Raw genomic sequence first — 21,771 nt, 5'->3', positions numbered from 1 at the left:
CTTTAATTCTATTTTATTTCATTTTTGTTTCCTAATATTTTTTCTTTAGTATTTTTTTTCAAACATGGTTCAAGGAAAACGGGGCTTTTTTGTAGTACGGAAAAGCTGGTTTCCTAATCTTGAAGCTAAATTCCTTAAAGCCCTGATGGTTTTTTTGTTTTTTTGTTTTTTTTGTTTTTTACACCTTATAAGAATTCCCAAACCCGTATTCTAAACTTTCTCATTTAATTTATCTGTATTTGAAAAAAAACCTGAAGAATTAAATAGATTTTTATTTAATTAAAAGTTTTAAAAATACTTGAAGAATTAAATAGATTTTTAATCCATTAAAAGTTTTAAAAATATCAAATTATCTTTACTTTTAAGAAAAGTATCTTAAAATACAATTATCAAAAATTTAGTTGCACGGTAACATTAGGTATTTTTTTCTTCCATTAATTATGTTGCTAAAAAACAGATGTAAAAAAAGCCATTGGAATAAGAAAAAATAGTAAAATAATTAAATTTAAAAAAAAAACAAATGAAATGTTGATATTTTCTCTCTTACTCCCTTGCTAATATTTTAATACAAGATACGAGATAATAGGGTTGAGATATTCATTTATTATTAAATTAAATCATTTAAAAAATTCCAAGTAATTTAGGATATTAAATAAATGCAATTTTATTATTTCTAATAAGTATTTGAAGAAGTGTAGGATACCACAATTGGTACCTACAAAAACATTTAATTTAAATCATTCAAAACATGATAAAATTTGAATGAATCCAAATAAGTAAGATCAAAATATAAAATAATAAAATTAAATATGAAATATGAGATATAGAATAACATCATTAAACATAAATTATATATGATGCCATTTATTCGAACAATCCTTTATGATAGATACAACCAAAAAAAATAAAAAAGATTTTTGTATTATAGGTTGGATGTAAGAAATTTTATAAATCTGATCGTTGCATTTAGAGTTTGTTTGATAATAATTTTAAGAAGCATTTTTAATAATGCGTTTGAAAATAATTCTATAAAACCTTTTTAGCATTTCTAATACCTGAATAAAAATTTTTAAGTATTAAAAATATTAAAAGTGGTTTCTACAATCACTGTAAATTGACTCTTAAAACATGTCTAATAGTTATTTTAAGAAGTATTTTTAGTATTTTTAATACTTAAAAGATAAATATTTTTAATTGTTATAAATATTATGAACACGTTTTCAAATCACTGTCAAAGCACTAATATATATATATATATATATATATATAATTTAGCTGGTTTTTTTTTTCTAATTTAATAACTGAAGAGGGAAAATGCTAATAATTTTTGCTTTTTCACTTCCTAAATTATTGGATGTTGCATTTACGGGAAGAAGTTTGTGGCCGTTATTAAATAGAAGACGCAGCCTAACCCCAGCCGCCAAAATCCTTTCCTGTGGCTGCTTTTGAATTGAGGCCTCAGACAACCTCTCAATCTTCCTCTGTTCTTCAGGTCTCTGAATTATCAGCAAAAATGCAGTTCAAAACCCTAGCTCGTCCTTCCCAAATCCACCTCCAAAACCCTAGCCTCAGACGATTCTCTCCACCTCCATTCTTCTTCAATCAATGCCTGAAAGCTCACTCTCACACCTCTCTCTCTTTGCAAAGTTTACGAATTTCTTCGGTGATGAATCGTGGTAGTCGGTTTGCAATTGGTTGTATTGGTTCCAGTGAAGTTGTTGGAGACGGAGTTGAATTTGTGGCTGGAAATGAGGAAAATGTCGGTTCGGTTTCATTGTTGGAAGAGGATGAGGTGGAGGTGGAGGTTGTTGGAGTGGGAAAACAAGAGTTCGGGGTGAATCAGAGTATATGGGAACAGATGAAGGAGATCATGATGTTTACGGGGCCTGCCACGGGTCTGTGGATATGTGGACCTTTGATGAGTCTTATTGATACAGCTGTTATTGGTCAGGGAAGCTCGGTTGAGCTTGCTGCTTTGGGTAATTTTAATTTGGAAGTTTTTTAATCCCTAATTTGATGCTTGGTTGCATGGAATTGGAGACCTTCATTTGAATCTTATTGTTTGGTCCTTCGGGACGGATTTGGAAGTGGAATTGAGTTCAAAACAATTTGGCTGAAAAAGCATGAATTCGAATTCCAAATAAAATTATTTTTTAATTGGTTGGAACTGAAATTGAATGCCCAGTGCATAAGCCAATTTTTGTTTGCTTTATATACAGAAGGATTTGGAACTGGAATTGGATAAAAATATTGACGCCAGATGCACAAAAATAATTCCAATACAAACCAAGCTTTTAGAATTCCATAGAAATGGAGTGTTAAGAAAAATCCATTCTGTGCAGCCAAAGGCATGCATTTTTCTTTATCAATTTTGAAGCCAGACTTTCTTTAGTTGGAGCAGTAGATATTACTTTGAGGTTTTTGATTGGCAGGCCCAGGCACAGTTGTATGTGATTATATGAGTTATGTTTTCATGTTCCTTTCTATTGCTACTTCCAATATGGTTGCGACTTCACTTGCTCGACAGGTTAGTTTATTGAGTGATTGGAAGGTCTTATTGTTTTTTTGTGTTATTATTGATGTAATATTAGTTGTGGATTTCTAGAGAAGTAGATTCCTTATTGATATTATTGTTGTTTGTTGGCGTATATTTTGGGCATATATATTTGATGGGCTTTAATTTTGTGTGTTTAGAAGAATCTGAACAACACTCTCTATATTTATGGATAGCAAGTATTACATTGTTTTAAATGTTTCTTGATGATGCCCAGAGATTTAAGGCGTGTATGGACATCCCCAAGAATTTAAATGGCTTTTTGCCTTTTACATAGCATTTGAAAATTTCCTATTAAAGGAAATTGCCAAATAGGAGCCATCATTCAGTCATATGTTCACATCCTATGGAAATGGATGGAGATAAAGATGTTAAGTTGCACACTTATGTTAGGGGTAAATTTAGGAAGTGATAGATTTTGTTATTTATTATTTGTTTGAGGGTTATTAACTTATTAGTCTTTAGTGATAAGGTTTTATTAAAGTTAGAATTATTAAAATTATTTTTTGAGTTAGGATTGTTTTTCTATATGTAAGATCAATGATGTTAAATACTTTGAACTTTTTTCTATTGATGATATTTGTAATTTATTTGGAATCTCTGTCTTCTACTTCTATTTCTCTTCCCTTTATTCTTTTCCTCTTACTGTTCTACATCAGAAATGCTTTTACAGTTTAAGAAAGGCTGAGCTGCTCGAGGTCTCTCCCATATGTGATAGGCGATCCCTTCTTATCAAAGAAGATCTCAATGGCATCAATAACTGCCAAAATTTTGATGCAGACTCTTCTCCTAGTTCTTTCAGTGGAAATATGTGAAGATGGAGAGATAGTTGAGAAGTTATGATATCCTCTTTCATAACTCTTGTTAGGTTTAGCTTTTTCAGTTGGAGAGAGATCATTTGGAAAAAAGCAAACTAATTCTAGTAGGGAGTGTGGAGAATGCAACAGAGTTGGTTCAAGAGTTTGTTTCTAGGTCGGTGCCCCCCCTTCTCACTATCTCCTTTTAAGTCTGTCTCAATTTGGGATGGTGCGGAGAAGATATTTCGCAAAAGACTAGCATTGTAGAAAAAACAATACATTTTCAAAGGTGGGAGACTTATCCTAATCCGGAGCACTCTTCTAGCATGCCTATCTATTTTAATGTCTCTGTTTTGCATCCCAATGATAGTTAGGTTGAGGCTGGAGCAAATCCAAAAGGACTTTCTTTGGGAAGGAGGGGCCCCAGAGTGGAAACCACATTTAGCAAGGAGTGTTATTGTTTACTCAGACAAAAGAAAGGGTGGTTTAGGGGTTAGGAATCTTTTGCCCCTCAATAGAGCCTTGCTTTGCAAATGAAGTTAGCTTTTTACGAAGGAAAGGGGGGCCTTTTGGCAAAAAGTTATCAACAAAAAATATGGGGAAGAGAAGGAAGGTGGCGATCCCACAAAGTGAGAGAAGGGTATGGGGTAGGATTTTAGAAAGCCATTAGGAAGGATTGAGACATTTGGAGTTGAAGAGTTGTTTTATTTGGAAAAAAAAGTGGTGCAAAGATGAATCGCTAAACATTTCTTTCCCCTCTTTAGTTGAACTACTCTCAAGGAGGCTTGGGTGGAGCATGTTTGAACTCATCAGCTGATGGAGGTTGCTGGGCACCCTGCTTCTCTAGGCGGCTTAATGATTGGGAGTTGAATATTGTGGAGCGTTTCCTTTTGAGGTTGCAAGAATGGGGGGGTGAGCAAGGATGAGGAGGATAAGTTGTTGTGGACAAGGGCAAAGAATGAAATTTTTTCTGTTATAGCCCTTTACAAGGCCTTAGAGTTGGGAAGTCAAGCTGCTTTCCCATCAAGTATAATTTTGAATTCTTGGGTGCCACCCAAGGTGGGTTTCTTTGCATGGGAAGCTACTTAGAATAAAGTTTTAACTTTGAATCACATTTAGAGGAGAGGGTGGTCTTTGGCAAATAACTGTTTTCTTTGTCGCATAGAGGAAGAATCGGTTGATCACATTCTTATTCACTATCACAAGACAAGGGTTTTATAACATCTTTTGTTATCACTTTTTGGTGTGTCATGGGTGTTTCCCTCACCAGTAGGAGAGACGCTTTTAAGTTGGCACGGGTCCTTGGTAGAAAAAGGAAAATGGTGTAGCGGGATGCTCCTCTGTATCTTCTTTGGACAATTTGGAAGGAAAGAAATAGTAGGGCATTTAATAACGAAGAGCATTCTATACAAAGGATTAAACTTTTTCTTCTTTGTAATCTTTGGGCGTGGTCCAAATTGTTTATAACTCTTAGCCCTTCTTTTATTGTAGATTTTGTGGATTGGATGAGATCTTGTTGAGGGGTGTCATTTTCTATTGTCCCCCTTTGTTTTTTGGTGGCACTTTTAGGCATTTGTTGTATACTCCCTGTGTAATTTGGGGTGTTTTTTTGGCGTTACTCTTTTTAATATACGTTTCCTTTATCCATAAAAAAAAATAAAAAATAAAAAACGAGATAAAGGACATTCTAAGTTCTCATTCTGAACTTGAGTTATATTCTAATTCTTTCCCATGGATTTCCTAATGCTTTTGATATTTAGCTCCCACTCCCCTTGACTTGGTGGGCTCACAGCCAGCTGGGCTGTGCAAACCCAGATTTTGGCTCTCAGAGTTTAGGTGTGATTCCTGCTTTTGATGGGACTATGAATTTTTTGTCTTGAGGCCAGGTAGCAATCTACTGGGGGCTGGCTCTTCCCAACTTGTAGCCTGCTAGCCTGCCTAGTCATGGCCTTAGCCTAAGCTGATGGACAGACTGAACTAGACTGCAGGAAAACATGAGCAATAGTTGGGGCTGTGAGCCAGTTGTAGGTTGAATATTGGTCTGGGCCATTTTGAATCCAATTTTTCCTGAAGTTACTGCCAATTCTCTCCTAGCCATTTCTCTAAATAGGACACAGTTTACTTTAGTCTTCTGTTACAGCTCATACGAAAAACAGTTACCACTGCCCAAAATTTGTGAGCTCTGATCTACTGGTGCATTTTTGTAGGCATGTATTCTGGAGATTCCACACCCTAGCACATCATTTTTTTTTCTTTTATTACTTTTATTACAAGATGTTCTAATATGGGGTTTGCTTTGTTGATTTTATACCTGCTTTTCTTCTTCTTGGTTTTTATTTCCGTTTTTCTTCAATTGCAGTTTAGAGAATTACAAGTTTATGATGATATGTTCATTTACATAACAAGTTAATATTGAATGTCCTATGCCCTAAGATGCAGCATTTGAATAATCAAATAGCATGAATGCAGGATAAAAATGAAGTGCAACATCAGATATCTACCTTGCTCTTTGTTGGGTTTACCTGTGGTGTGCTGATGCTCCTTTTTACAAAATTCCTGGGTGCATGGGCACTAACTGGTAATCAGGACTCTTTCAGGATTGAATTATTTTCAGTCTGGGCTTATGTACTGCTTCATTACTTTTATGAGGTCGTTGTTTAAAATATGAGGAAATATAAAAGTGTTTAAATTTTTTCGTATTTTGAAAAATAATCAATGATGGAAAAAGACCATCAGAGGGCATCTGGTGACTGATAAATGCTAATTTTGCTTTTTCCAGTTTTTACGGGGCCAAAGAATGCTCATATTGTACCTGCGGCAAATGTATATGTTCAGGTGCACTTTCCACAAACCCTTTTTGCTTGCATAATTGCCCGTCTATTCCTATAGTTTTCTGGGCTTACTTCTTTGTTACTGATAACCGATATAATCTATTTGGAAAAGAGAGATAATGACATCAAGTAGGGTAATTCCTGAATTTCTCATTGATTGCCACTTTTCTGATTCTAATCATTTGGTAGGCTATGTGCATTTGGGAACAGCCATATATGGTAAACCTCTAGTTCATCCATGGAGGTGTTAGTGAACAGAACTTCCGTTACTGAATTTCTCTGGCAATTTTTTCATATTTATCATTTGGATGGCTGACACCTCTGAGTTGGCTTAAACTGATCAACCACAGTATATTATCCCAACTATTTGGGGGTGGCAACATCCCTTGTCACTTCAAACTTTGATTGTTACAGGATGCAGGGATACGGCTTGAATTGGGCCTAATCTTACCGTTGTTTTTGGCTCAAGATATCTTGGTTACATAGAATTGGGTTGGGTTTTTAGGCACAAATCAGATCAAACTTTTGTGCCCTTTGGTTCATGTTTAAGGCTTACCATTCATGGTTGCCTGGACTAGGACTTTGTTGAGGTTTTGCTTCAGAGTTCTATTTAGGCCTAGTTAATGAGATGATCAGATCTATCTCCCTTATATTCTTCTTTCTTAATCCCAAAAGGTATGCCATGAAGTTTCCAGCATGGGTCTTAAGTGTGCCTTAATTTCTTGCAATAATCACACCATCCAGAGTCCTTTTCCCCTTGTTTTCCACCACCAGATTTTGGTGGTTAATTGGACTGATTACTGTTATACTTGGTTGCAGTCAATGCCGAGTTTTCATGACTAGACCAAAAGGACTTCAAGCAATAAATAGACATGGTGAATAAAAGACCAAGGTGATAAATGGTGATAATGACCAAGGAAAAACACTCGGCAATGAAGGCTGAAAAATAGATCACCAAGGTGATAGAGGCCAGAAAAACCTTAACCTAAGAACCCTAGTGCTCTGATACCATGTACAAAATCTGAATTTGAAATATTCTTTGAATAATGAAAAATTGCATAACTAAGGGAGACTATCCTATTTATAGTAGTGTGCTAATTCTAAGTATACAACCTAGTTAATAACTTACAAAAGAAAACTATCCAAAAGCAGGAACTAAAAACAAGGAATGCTAAAATGCAAAGTAAGAAAAAAAATGAAATATAATCAAAATCAGAATATGCTTCCCCTCAATCAAGCTTACAATCAGGCAGAATCAAGCTTTAAATTATGCTTCTTCCAACAATTTGCTAATCATTATTATTTTCTTTTTCTTTTTCCATTGAATGAAGTGAGTGTACAAGAAATGAAATGATTAGATAAATGAGGCTAAAGATCAAACAATGTTGAGATATAAGAAGTGACTACAATTAAGAGAAGCATAGGTGTAGTAAGCAATGAAATTAAGGATATCATTTGAGATGTCTTGGATGTATTCAGTGACAGCAAGTGATGTGGTGGTGTCAGTGAGGAGTTGAGTTGATGTTGTTGGTTTAGAAGTGTATGATGGCTGAACGACAAATTGAGCTGGTGAAGAACTTCAGAAACAAGTCTTTCAAAGAAATGATAATCAGGCATTTGATAAGCTTGAATCTCCTAATTAGATATGGGCCTAAGCAAAATAAACGTACTACTGATCCCTTCTAACTGCAATTTGAGCGATGATAACTGAGATACATAAATCATCTTTTGCTTTGAACTCTAGTCTAATACATAAATCATCTTATGTAAAACACATTTTCTAACCATAAGATGATAGTTTTATTTTGAATTTATGTTATGATATTTTATTCCAAACAATTTTGTTAGCTGCATAATAATTTATATGACATGTTTTTCTGCTTAATTTAATTTTGTGAACAGTAGTAGAACAAAAACCTTGGTTGTTGTGATGTATACCTCCTGTATACGCTGGGGTGCTTCCTTGAAGTGCCTCTTTTTTCTTAATATATTAGGAAGCACTTCTTTTTTCTTAATATATTTCTCTTTATTCATCAAAAAAAAAACCTTGGTTGTTGTGACATTTTCCTTTTACCTAATTGGTTGCTATGGCCTTTTCCCCATCTTTATTTTGTCTTATTGAAATATTAATTGAAGAGAATCTTTTCTGTTTGTAGATTCGGGGCTTAGCATGGCCAGCAGTTCTTGTTGGATGGGTTGCTCAAAGTGCAAGGTACAAATAATACTATATCTGTTTTGTTTTACTTGATTTTAATTTGACTTACACCTAACAGGAAGCTATCTTTAACACTGATTTCTTATTGTTAAATTGATTAAATAATGAGGAATTTTTCTCTTTCTTTTGACTTGTTATTATGGTGTTTTCCTTCTGGTGGCTAGTCTTGGCATGAAAGATTCATGGGGACCTTTGAAGGCTTTGGCAGTTGCCAGTGCTATAAATGGCATCGGTGATATTGTCCTTTGCAGTTTCTTAGGCTATGGTATTGCTGGTGCAGCATGGGCAACGATGGTGTCACAAGTATGCAGAATGAACATTTTAATTATATAATATTTAGTTTAGTTTTGATATAATGCTGAATGAACATTCTCTTTGATGCGCCAAATGGGTATAGATGTTCTTTTTTTTTTTTCCTTTTGTAATGTCACTTACAGTACAAATCCAGGTCATTGCTGGTTATATGATGATTGAAGCTCTGAACAAGAAAGGATATAATGCTTTCGCCTTCTCTGTTCCATCACTTGATGAATTTGTGCAGATATTGGGGCTTGCTGCTCCAGTGTTTGTAACAATGATGTCAAAGGTTTGCTATATTTTACTTGGTTCTCTAGCTATATCTGTTTCAAAGCGATTGTTGTGATGTGTAACATTTTGTTGTTTAGGTGGCTTTCTACTCTTTCCTTATATATTTTGCTACATCTATGGGCACACACACTCTTGCTGCTCATCAGGTTAGTTTTACTTCATCTAATATTTTGTTTTAACTATAAGGGATTGCTGAATTACATTATGGCTTACCTTTCACTTAGGTCATGAGTCAATTGTACAGCATGTGTACAGTTTGGGGTGAGCCTCTCTCACAAACCGCACAATCATTCATGCCTGAGTTGATATATGGAGTCAATCGAAATCTGGCGAAGGTTAGGAATTTATTCATTTTCTATTGATGCTGCAACCACTCCAAAGTGTTCACTCAATCACTTGCCCCTGTAACTGTTAGCCTCCAAGAAATTTTATCTATTCTGTTGGGATACATAAGTTATTTAATTTTCTTTTTTTTTTCAGGACATTAATGGATGTTGCACATAAGCATTATTACTGAGTAAAAATTCCTTGTGGAAATCTCTAAATGGCTTTCTGTTTGCCAAATTAAACAGGCCCGAATGCTGCTGAAGTCACTTTTGATTATGGGAGCTTTAGTTGGATTGACACTCGGAACAATTGCGATAGCTATTCCATGGCTATTCCCTAATATTTTTACACATGATGGTGAGGTCATACATGAGGTTAGCTCTGTCCCCTCCTCTCCCCCTTTGTCATTATAATTGGCAATATGCAATAATTAAAAAGTGAAACCATATGAATTATGCTGCTATGTTATGAGAATTACCAATTACTTTTGAGTTTTGAATTTTGTGGCTTTGAACCAAAGCTATGATGCATAAGGATTATGAATTGTTGAAATAATGCCAAAGTTAGGACTTTAATTTAGGAATAAAAAAGGAGAGATCATTTAGGATATTTCCTTATGATTTAGTTTCCTAATTTTAGGAGAGAATTAAGCTAGATTGATTGTTTCTTATTCAGTCATTTGTGTATATATATGTGTATGGTGTGTACCGATTCATTATCAATAAAGGAGTTCAGAAATTCTTCATGGTATCAGAGCCAGTTTTCTGAAACCCTAATCCCTTCTGGCCACCTCTTATTCAGGCCATCACTCATTCCGGCCAAATCTTTCTGGCCATATCTCAATCCGATCATCTCTCTCTCTCTCTCTCATTCCGGCCATCAGTCCCTGTTCTCAGAGCCAAGGGAGAAAACACTTTCCAGTCAGTCGAATAGTCGTCAGAAAACACTCACCGCCGGCAACTTTTCCGGCGAACTTTTCCGGCGAATTTTTCCGGCGAACTTTCCGGCGACGGTTTTTTTCTACACCGCAAGGAGCGCCTGGAGGAGATCTCCAATTTGTCCCAAAGCACCGGAACCAGAAACCCATCCACGCGCCGCCCACGCGCGTTTTTCCGGCCGGCGACTGCATCTCACGCGCCGGCGCGTGAGGGCGCGTGAGCCACTTTCCGGCGACGCGCTTCCTCCTCCAGGCTCGCCTGACGCCGACCAGCCACCCTTCCTACCTGTTTGTGCAATCCGAGCCCTGCACGTGCCTCTTTTGGGGTTATTTTGCTTCCGCGGGCCCTCTGATCAGATTTTCCGGCGTCCTTCGGCTATTTTTTCTCAACTCCAGTCCCTGCACGTGCCTTGAAAAGTGTTCTTCTACCTTTCCGGTCCATGACAAAATACGGAATGGCATCATCACAAGTATCCAGCGTCACGTCACCAGAATCAGGGGGCAGATCTGAAATTCCAAACCTTGGTGGCAATGATTCCTCTCCTATTCTCATCACAGGACACAAATTAAATGGCCATAACTATTTACAGTGGTCACAATCTGTGTTGCTGTTCATTTGCGGTAAAGGAAAGGATGAGTACCTCACTAGAGAAGCAGTCATGCCAGAAACTACAGAACCGGGTTTCAGGAAGTGGAAGATTGAAAACAGCATGATCATGTCATGGCTTATCAATTCCATGAACAATGACATAGGCGAAAATTTCTTGCTGTTTGGGACTGCAAAGGACATATGGGATGCAGCCAAAGAAACTTACTCAAGTTCTGAAAATACTTCAGAACTGTTTCAGGTTGAATCAGCTCTACATGACTTCCGCCAAGGAGAGCAGTCAGTTACTCAGTATTACAACACACTCACAAGGTATTGGCAGCAACTTGACTTATTTGAGACTCACTCATGGAAATGTTCGGATGATGCAGCAACATACAGGCAAATTGTGGAACAAAAGAGACTGTTCAAGTTCTTCCTAGGACTAAACAGGGAATTGGATGATGTTAGAGGCCGAATCATGGGCATTAAACCCCTGCCAAGTCTCAGGGAGGCTTTTTCAGAGGTTAGACGTGAAGAAAGTAGAAAGAAAGTGATGATGGGATCAAAAGAGCAACCTGCCCCAACATTGGATGCCTCTGCCCTTGCGGCTCGGTCATTTAATAGTAGTGGTGGAGATCGTCAGAAACGGGATAGGCCTTGGTGTGATTATTGTAAGAAACCAGGCCATTATAAGGAGACTTGCTGGAAACTTCATGGCAAACCTGCTGATTGGAAACCAAAGCCACGGTTTGACAGAGATGGCAGAGCACACGTGGCTGCCAACTCTGAGAGCACCTCTGTTCCCGAGCCGAGTCCATTCAACAAAGAGCAGATGGAGATGCTACAGAAATTATTAAGCCAAGTTGGCAGTGGCAGTACTACCGGTGTAGCCTTCACTGCTAATCGAGGAGGAATGAGGCCGTGGATAGTAGACACAGGTGCTTCTGATCACATGACAGGAGATGCTGCCATTCTTCAAAATTACAAGCCAAGTAATGGTCATTCATCCGTCCATATTGCTGATGGTTCAAAGTCAAAAATTGCCGGGACAGGTTCTATAAAACTTACTAAAGACTTATATCTTGACTCTGTCCTCCATGTACCAAACTTGGATTGCAATCTTTTGTCCATTAGCAAATTGGCTCATGATCTCCAATGTGTTACTAAATTCTATCCAAACTTGTGTGTTTTTCAGGACTTGAAATCGGGGAAGATGATTGGCAGTGCTGAACTGTGTTCCGGGCTCTACCTCCTTTCATGTGGCCAATTCTCCAACCAAGTCTCTCAAGCAAGTTGCGTACAGTCTCAGAGTATGTCAGAGTCTTTCAATTCTGTGTCAAATTCTAAGGTCAATAAAGATAGTGAGATTATATTGTTACACTATCGCCTTGGTCATCCTAGCTTTGTTTACCTTGCAAAATTGTTTCCCAGATTATTTATCAATAAAAATCCAGCATCTTATCACTGTGAAATTTGTCAGTTTGCAAAGCATACTCGAACAGTATATCCTCAAATCCCATACAAACCTTCGACTGTTTTCTCTCTAGTACATAGTGATGTGTGGGGTCCCTCCCGGATAAAAAATATTTCTGGCACTCGATGGTTTGTGACATTCGTTGATGATCATACTCGGGTAACATGGGTTTTCCTTATGAAAGAAAAGTCAGAGGTCGGGCACATTTTTCAAACCTTCAATCGTATGGTTCAAAATCAATTCAATTCCAAAATACAAGTCCTCAAGTCAGATAATGCAAAGGAATACTTTACTAGTAGTCTCAGTACTTATCTTCAAAATCATGGCATTATCCACATAAGTTCTTGCGTTGACACCCCACAACAAAATGGGGTGGCCGAACGCAAGAATAGACATCTCTTGGAGGTTGCCCGGTGCCTTATGTTTTCCTCTAATGTTCCAAACTATTTCTGGGGGGAAGCTATTCTCACAGCTACCTATTTGATTAACCGTATGCCATCCAGAGTGCTTACCTTTCAATCCCCACGTCAACTTTTCTTAAAACAGTTTCCTCACACCCATGCCGCCTCTTCTGATTTACCACTCAAAGTATTTGGTTGTACGGCATTCGTTCATGTGTATCCTCAAAATCGTAGCAAATTTGCTCCTCGAGCAAATAAGTGCATTTTTCTAGGGTATTCTCCAACCCAAAAAGGGTACAAATGCTATTCTCCAACCAACAAAAGATTTTACACCACCATGGACGTCTCTTTCTTTGAACATGTCTTCTTCTATCCCAAATCTCATGTTCAGGGGGAGAGCATGAATGAACATCAAGTTTGGGAGTCTTTTCTTGATGGTGTACCTTCTTTTCACTCAGAGTCACCAAATCCTTCCCAATTCGCGCCCACTGAGTTGTCCACACCCATGCCGCCATCAGTTCAGCCAGCCCAGCACACAAATGTTTCTTCTCCCGTGACCATCCAGTCTCCCATGCCTATTCAACCTATAGCCCCACAACTTGCTAATGAGAACTTACAAGTTTACATCAGGAGGAGGAAAAGACAGGAATTAGAGCACGGATCACAGTCAACATGTGGCCAATATATTGACTCCAATTCAAGTCTTCCTGAAGAGAACATAGGTGAGGATAGGGCTGGAGAGGTGTTAATTCCCAGCATTGATGATTCTACTTTGCCAATTGCATTGAGGAAGGGTGTTAGGAGATGTACAGATCATCCAATTGGGAATTATGTTACGTATGAAGGGTTATCACCATCTTACAGAGCATTTGCTACTTCTCTTGATGATACTCAGGTTCCCAACACAATACAAGAGGCATTAAAAATTTCAGAATGGAAGAAGGCAGTACAAGATGAGATTGATGCACTTGAGAAGAATGGGACGTGGACTATCACAGATTTGCCGGTTGGGAAGAGGCCTGTGGGGTGCAAGTGGATTTTCACCATAAAATACAAAGCAGATGGATCAGTCGAAAGATTCAAGGCTCGTTTGGTAGCTAGAGGGTTTACACAATCCTATGGAATAGACTATCAGGAGACTTTTGCTCCTGTTGCAAAACTGAACACTATCAGGATCCTTCTCTCATTGGCTGTCAATCAAGATTGGTGCTTGCAACAACTGGACATAAAAAATGCGTTTCTAAATGGGGACCTAGAAGAGGAAGTCTACATGGAAATACCACCTGGTTTCGAAGAAAGTATGGCAAAGAATCAGGTTTGCAAACTCCAAAAATCATTGTACGGCCTTAAACAATCTCCTCGAGCCTGGTTTGATAGATTCACAAAAGCAGTCCTGAAGCTGGGCTACAAGCAAGGTCAGGCTGATCATACTCTATTTGTCAAGAAATCTCATGCCGGGAAATTGGCCATATTGATAGTCTATGTCGATGATATTATTCTATCTGGAAATGATATGGGGGAGTTACAGAATTTGAAGAAGTATTTGTCAGAAGAGTTTGAAGTTAAAGACCTTGGAAATTTGAAATATTTCCTTGGTATGGAAGTGGCTAGATCAAGGAAAGGAATCGTAGTCTCTCAAAGAAAATACATACTCGATCTTCTTAAGGAGACCGGTATGCTTGGATGCAAACCAATTGATACTCCTATGGATAGTCAGAAGAAACTTGGTATCGAGAAAGAAAGTACACCGGTAGACAGGGGGAGATATCAGCGGCTTGTCGGGCGCTTGATTTATCTCTCACACACTCGGCCAGATATTGGCTTTGCAGTGAGTGCTGTAAGTCAATTCATGCACAGCCCCACTGAGGAACACATGGAAGCAGTCTACAGGATTCTTAGATATTTAAAAATGACACCAGGGAAAGGCCTATTCTTCAGAAAGACAGAGAACCGTGACACTGAAGTATACTCAGATGCGGATTGGGCAGGAAACATCATTGACAGGCGGTCCACTTCCGGATATTGTTCTTTTGTCTGGGGAAATCTTGTTACCTGGAGGAGTAAGAAGCAATCAGTTGTAGCCAGAAGTAGTGCAGAAGCTGAGTACAGAGCTCTTGCACAGGGAATCTGTGAAGGGATTTGGATAAAAAGGATTCTTAGTGAACTGGGACAAACGAGTTCATCTCCAATTCTGATGATGTGTGATAATCAGGCAGCTATAAGCATAGCAAAGAACCCCGTGCATCATGACAGGACCAAGCATGTTGAGATTGACAGACACTTTATCACAGAGAAGGTGACTAGTGAGACGGTCAAATTAAACTATGTTCCTACCAAGCACCAAACCGCAGACATCCTCACCAAAGCTTTACCTAGGCCTAACTTCGAAGACTTAACTTGCAAGCTGGGATTATATGATATATATTCTCCAGCTTGAGGGGGAGTGTTGAAATAATGCCAAAGTTAGGACTTTAATTTAGGAATAAAAAAGGAGAGATCATTTAGGATATTTCCTTATGATTTAGTTTCCTAATTTTAGGAGAGAATTAAGCTAGATTGATTGTTTCTTATTCAGTCATTTGTGTATATATATGTGTATGGTGTGTACCGATTCATTATCAATAAAGGAGTTCAGAAATTCTTCATACTCTTATGGTCCAATATATTGAGGTGTCATTATTTAATCTTGTCGTGATATTTAGTTTAAAGCCTACTCCACTTGCTATTCTATCATTGTATTTAGATGCCACATTATGTTCTTTCTTTTTTCTAAAGTTTCAAGAAAACAAGCCCATAAAAGATGCAAAATGGACCACCATTGTTTTATCCATAGTTGTTTGTTCTTGTGCAGGTGCCAAAGAAAATTATAGGGAAAAGTGTGTTTCCACATTTATTTGGCAAAAAAAAACCACAAAATAGGAACTTGAGTTTATAAAATCCAAATTTCATATATCTATCTAAAAATAATTAGGCTTTTATGCACTTTTCCTTATAAAAGATATTACCTTTGATCATTCAAATATTACCTTTTAATAATATAGGTACTACTTTGACCATCCCAGGTACTACCCTTTAATAATATAGGTACTACCTTTGACCATCCCAATGAGTGCATGAAACTTGATTATTTTTAGAAAGTTCCTATTTTGCCTTTTTTTTTTCAAATGAGTGTGTGAAAACACACTTGTTCCAAAATTTACAAACAATGAAAATATTTTCATACTTCTTACCAAATTTCTTGAGTTTGGGTTCAAAATGGTCTTGTTGGTCATTAAAATATACATTGTGGGCCACTTTTGAAATAAAAGTCCAAAGTGTCTTTTTTTTTTTTTGCCATATAACTTATGTTTTATTTATTTTATTTAATTTGTTAGAAGCTGCGTTTTGAGACTGCAACTTCAGACTGCGGTTTTAGTACACATTTAGAAACTTTGTTTTCAAAACCACTCTTTCTAATTTGTATAGAAGCCACATTTTGAAAACATGGTTTCAAACTAATTTAAAAATAAAAATTAAAAGGGGGCTACTTTGAACAATAATTTCACCCTAGATTCCTTTTGTCAATCAGATTGCTTATAACTTACTTTAGACTGCGTTTTGAACAATAATTTCACCTATAACTTACTTTCTGTCTGGTTAAAGGAGCATTTTGACCCAAGATTCCTTTTGTCTTTATGCATACAAAACATAAGGATGTGCAGCCCCCAAACCTAACCTCTACCTAACTCCAACCATTTTTTATCACCCTGCTACCCAAGCCAGGGCGCATTTTGTTATCTGAGTATTTATTATGTTATACTGTATATATGCAGATGCACAAGGTGTTGATTCCATACTTTCTTGCATTAGTTGTGACACCCTCTACTCACAGTCTGGAGGGAACTTTGCTGGTATGTATGTTTTAGATTTAATAGTGACTTTTCATATGTTTATCATTAGTCACTTCTTCAATGTCTTCTAATGGAACAGAAGTTTGGTAGAACTTGATTTGAGAATTACATGGTTGGTATAGCCCAAAAATTCAATCTGTTATTCCTAATGAGATATTTATTGCATGATTAATTGTGTTTTAAGAGATGGAATCCCTGACCATATATCTACACAAGTTCCTTTGAATTGCTGGCTCAAAATTAAGTTGAAATCCATCCATATATGATTTTTTATGTAGTTTCTTTTTTCTTTTTTTTTTGGGGATAGGCAATAAGAGAATATAAATAGATAGCACATGATGTACACATTTTCATCAAAACAGGCAAGCAAGAGGACAATAAAAGAAAAAAAAAAGACAAATTTTCTCTCCTTATTTTGAGTTAATCCAATCCACACAGCCTATCATGGTCAAAGAATGATCATTTATATAGTCTGATTTTTATGTACTTCTTAAGTAGCCTGAACTCTGATTCTTGGCTCTCCATCAAAATAAGGGCATAATTTGTGGTTAATACATTTTCTAGCCAACTTGCTTTGCCAATTGTTCATAGTTCCTTCCATTTTGCTCCACAGTAGAAAATCTTGCATTCTAGCATCAGGGTATCTGTTTACTTGTGCAGGCTGGACGGGAGCTTAGATTCATTAGTTTATCAATGAGTGGATGCTTTTCTTTAGGTGGTCTTTTACTATTGGTATGAGTTCTACTTCTTTGTTCTTTGATTTCATTTTTTTTGCCTTCTATACCAATGGATAAATCTATTTCTGTTTTCACGCATTAACTGTTACCGAATACTGTTTATGCTACCAGTTTGTGTACAGTAGAGGATATGGATTGTCAGGCTGCTGGTTTGGCCTCGTAGCATTCCAATGGGTAAAAATAACATTCCACACTCATACATACAGACATTTTCTTCTTTGAGCTAGTCTGAATCCTGAAACTTTCCTTCAGGCACGATTTTTTCTCGCCCTCCAGCGACTTTTTTCTCCAAATGGCATACTTTACTCAGAAGATTTAAACCAGTCTGATCTTGGGAAGCTCAAAGCTGTATAGTTACTGGATCCTCATCAATGTACTTGAAACCAATCGGCGCCCTAAGGTGTTGCTGAAGTACAAATTTTCATGCTTCTGGACTACTAGTTATATACCCAGAACCATCACTACCAAGAAATGGGCACCTGCTTTTTCCAAGCTGCCAAAGACCCTGTTGTCATTATTCCGTGAAGCCTCAAACGGGGTATGATACTGATTGTTGTAATTTTCTGTTGTCCTTAGGCGATGTCTTTATACATTACCATTCAACAAGAAAGTGTACCCATACATGAATTCATTGCTAGGAAAATACTCGGCCATTTATTTGAGGGGCTGTTTTCCAAGATACTCCTATTCACACAAAATTGATTAATGATCAACATACACAGTTGATTTACACTTTCTAGTTCGCATTTAGATCAATTCCCTTTTTTTTTTTTTTTTTTATCAGAACATTGCAACAACAGAGGCAAAATGGGACGATATTAGTCTGATAGATTATAAAAAAATTACAATTGTTTGGGTAAATGCTCAGAGAGACAATCAGAGAGATACTAGATCTAAAAATCAAGACTCGAGCTCAAGAACGCACTTGCAACTAGTTTTCATCTTGGAGAAGATATCCTCTCCTCACTTCCTCAACTCCCTACTGATGGAAACAGAAAAATACCGTCCAAGTACAACTGACAACATCAAAATATGAGAACTAACTCTAGCTGCATCATTGCCTTCTTCCCATCTTGGTTTTGTAGCACTTGATTGATTCTAGGGAATCGATGTTGTTTCCTCAAACATGTAGCCTTGAGAAAGAGAAGGCTGTTTACAGGCAGTGCAAGAGGAGAAATAGAAGAATCTTACCTGCTCTTGCAGCAGCTCCGGAAAAAGAAAAAACTGCTGAACAATTATGTGTCTCGAAATCTGCTGCTTCCTCGTCGACCACGTCCAGGCACCCTTGGTGATTGTCCCTCCAGCAATTTTCCCTAACATACAAGAGATTCAGTAACAGGAAATAAAGTGTGTATTGCAAAAAATAAATTGTCACTCTATGTCCTGAACATGGTTTACCGGCAATTTGGGTTTGAAAATGGCTCCTTTTCTAACATAAACTCTCCGAGCTTGTTTCCTCTTCTCCTCTGCTTTCAACTTGGTGACACTTGGCCTGTAAAGAATGACCGACCGACCAATCTGGCCAACAACAACTGAACCAGTTGATTCCTCCAATTGCTTCACCACATCAGGTAGCTCCCCTGGACAGGTGCCATGTATTTTAATCTGTGCCAAAGTTTAAGCCAGAAATCAGTTAGCTCATCACAGCAAACTGTTTCATTTCTTTACCAGGAGCAGGAGACCGGTACTAAAAAGGATGATAGGGGATGCGTAATCAAAATGATTGATTAGCTAAGAGACAAATATGTGCAATGGCCTTATTCAGACATAAACAGCTCAAAAGAAAGAGAACCACGCTGTGTTAGAACTAACATCCCAACATCTTAGAAGAGAAAAGGTCTCCTACAAGCGCTTCTGCAGCACCTGAAAACCTAAAACCAACAACATAGAAATCTTACAAACAAAATTCTATAGCTCATTTGGGGATTTCAATAAACAAAAGGGTGCAAAAATATTTAAACCAGCTGAGCAAGGCAGGGTTTTTGAATTTTTTGGCCAATTCTTATGGTTAAGGAATAGAGTCCTTTCTTTTTTCTTTTTTTTTTCATACGCGTTTTGAGGAGGCATCATCAAGCAAGGGGCTATGATTTAAAAGCAAGATTAAGAACATTGACCATGTTTTAAAAGTTTGTTCAAGTCTATCTCTCTCTCTCTCACACACACACACACATGTATTATATAACATGATGTTTTTAGCCCTTCAACATATTATGTAACAAATGATGTTTTCATCCCTTCAACTACGATCTTCTCTTATCTATTGATCCATGATTCGCTAAGTAGGTATCGATCAGCTCCAAAAAGCAGCCATATCACTATCCATTCTTAATCAAACAAACTATTCACAGAAAAATGATTGACATAGAGATAGCAGTTCTATAACCTCCCCTGACAGTAGGCATTGGTCTTGGTCTTTGAAACAAGAAGTTCTCTTCTCTATGTTGCTCAGCAAGCAGTTTTCTTTGTTAGAAAATCACTAAACCCCATTATTACTGCTTGGGAATTTCACAGTTCAGTCTTCTGAATATATATATGCCTGATAACTCTTTTTCAACCAAGGTTTAAATCACTTGGTCTAATTTCACAATTCTCCGACCAGCCCCTTTTTCAGGCTAGGGATGTGGGTTGGTGACTGGTTTCTCAGCAGCTGAAGGCAGGATCTAAACACAAAACGCCTCTTCTATTCCAGGGTAAAGCTAGATTTTAAAGGGAATTTTCAAGATTTACCAACCATCAACACTCAAAAGTTAAATATAAATTTTATATGGCTATGTTTGGTTCCCAAAAAATAATAAGGAAAGAAAAAAAATGCTTAGGAAAATGATTTTCTTAGGTTTGATTTCAACATGAAAAATATGAAAAAAAAAAAATCAAATATAATTAAAATTAATTAGAAATTTATATAGTTTTAAATTATTTAATCTTTATATAAAAAAGGAAAAATAAGTTAAATGAGTTTGAACTAGCATATAAAATGATTTATTGATTTTAAATCTATTTTTTATTTTCCTTCACTTTTTCTTTCCTTCCAATTTTCTTTTTTATATTCTTTCCCTTGCATTTTCCCTCACATTTTCTAGGAACCAAACATAGCCTAAAGCAAAAGTTCAGTGCTGGTTCAAACCATGGCCTGAAATCCCACCACCCTGCAAAACCAATCCCAAGAACTAGCCTCCATGGCCCAAAGCAATTGCAATCTGAGATGGATAATACTTCTTGATCAAGCCTTAAACATTATTGAATGTGTCCTCCTACTATTTTAGGATGAATCCATTTAAAGGAACTTCCAAGTTCCAACTAATCCCGCTTTTCTTGAATTAAAAAAAAACCCTAATAGTTGCAGAAATCTTTAGAAGAAAGGAAAATTTTGAAATGCAAGTGTTCATTAAGATCATTGCAACTGATAAACAAACAATGAGAGAAAAATGCAACAGCAGTTCAATTTCTTATAACTGAAACAATGTTCTCATTCTTCTAGCATGAAATGTTGCTTCCTGCAAACATTACCACTTCAAGCATCAACTAGCCGTTCGTTTGGTTACTGAGAACATCCAGGAAAAAGAAACTGAACCAAATTTTACCTCTTCAATTCTCATTATTTGGGATCTAAGAAAAACATTTTTTTATTTAAAAAATATGTACTTAACCTAACACCAAAACAGCACAGACCATACTTCATACTGATAAAAAAAAATTCATTATTCCTTTCTCCTCCTCAAGTTTCTCAGCAAGCAAACACCAACACATATGACTAATCAAGCAACTCACATGATCATCCAAATTGATCAGCTAATTACCTTAAGAAGCTCGTTGGATTCAAGGTTCTCGATGAATGCAGAAGCCACAGAAGCAGTAACACCCTGTTTCCCCACCAATTGGCACTTGAGCTTTTTCCCCAAGCTGTGAGCATACGACGCCAGCTCTTTTTTCTCCTTTATCGTCAAATTAACCGGACGCGAAGTCTCCTTCACGGTTTCCTCAGATTCGTACAGTTCCTCTTGCTTCGCAATTTCACCACCGCTCTCTTCTTCTTCCACAATTTCGCCACCGCTCTCTTCTTCTTCCGCAAGGTCGTTTAGCAATTGTTCTTGGGGAATGGAATGTGGTTCGATGGATTGGGGAGAAGGTGTTTGAGGAAATGCGACAGAGGAGGAAGAGAGTGAGTTGCAGAGGAAGAGAGGGCGAGCGGAGGAGTGGAAGGAGAAGAGGGTGGTGCGAAGGGGAGAGAAAGTGGCCGCGGCGGCGGCGGCAGTGGCGGTGGTGGTAGGGGAGACGCAGAAGAAGGAGAAGACGGAAGAGGATACAAGGGGTGACGGCGGCGGACGGCGGAGAAGGTGGTGGAGCAGATGAGTAGATGATAAAGATGATGCCGCCATTTTTGTGAGGAACTGCGAACTCACTTCAGTATTCTTGCAACAGAATATAAGATAA

General features: G+C 37.4%; 2 protein-coding genes across 2 annotated transcripts; one reads left to right on the top strand and one right to left on the bottom strand.

Moving 5' to 3' along the window:
* The first annotated feature begins 1,374 nt into the window (after nucleotides 1–1,374).
* LOC100243426 (protein DETOXIFICATION 46, chloroplastic) lies at nucleotides 1,375–18,072 on the top strand. The gene is made up of 14 exons (XM_010649375.3): nucleotides 1,375–1,979; nucleotides 2,433–2,527; nucleotides 5,821–5,929; nucleotides 6,131–6,186; nucleotides 8,339–8,394; nucleotides 8,562–8,700; nucleotides 8,846–8,983; nucleotides 9,063–9,131; nucleotides 9,210–9,320; nucleotides 9,558–9,686; nucleotides 16,526–16,603; nucleotides 17,264–17,335; nucleotides 17,452–17,514; nucleotides 17,593–18,072. The coding sequence occupies exons 1-14, from the start codon at nucleotides 1,514–1,516 to the stop codon at nucleotides 17,692–17,694; spliced, it is 1,683 nt and encodes a 560-aa protein (XP_010647677.1). The 5' UTR covers nucleotides 1,375–1,513; the 3' UTR covers nucleotides 17,695–18,072.
* A 67-nt stretch (nucleotides 18,073–18,139) lies between these two features.
* Nucleotides 18,140–21,771, bottom strand: LOC100243481 (uncharacterized). Its single transcript, XM_002265850.4, has 3 exons — nucleotides 21,138–21,771; nucleotides 18,739–18,945; nucleotides 18,140–18,653 (listed from the first exon to the last, which is right to left on the bottom strand). Exons 1-3 carry the CDS (start codon nucleotides 21,714–21,716, stop codon nucleotides 18,576–18,578), a joined length of 864 nt encoding a protein of 287 aa, XP_002265886.1. The 5' UTR covers nucleotides 21,717–21,771; the 3' UTR covers nucleotides 18,140–18,575.

This window comes from Vitis vinifera, chromosome 3 (genome assembly GCF_030704535.1).
Source record: "Vitis vinifera cultivar Pinot Noir 40024 chromosome 3, ASM3070453v1".
NCBI lineage: Eukaryota > Viridiplantae > Streptophyta > Magnoliopsida > Vitales > Vitaceae > Vitis > Vitis vinifera.
This window is presented reverse-complemented; position numbering and strand designations above follow the sequence as displayed.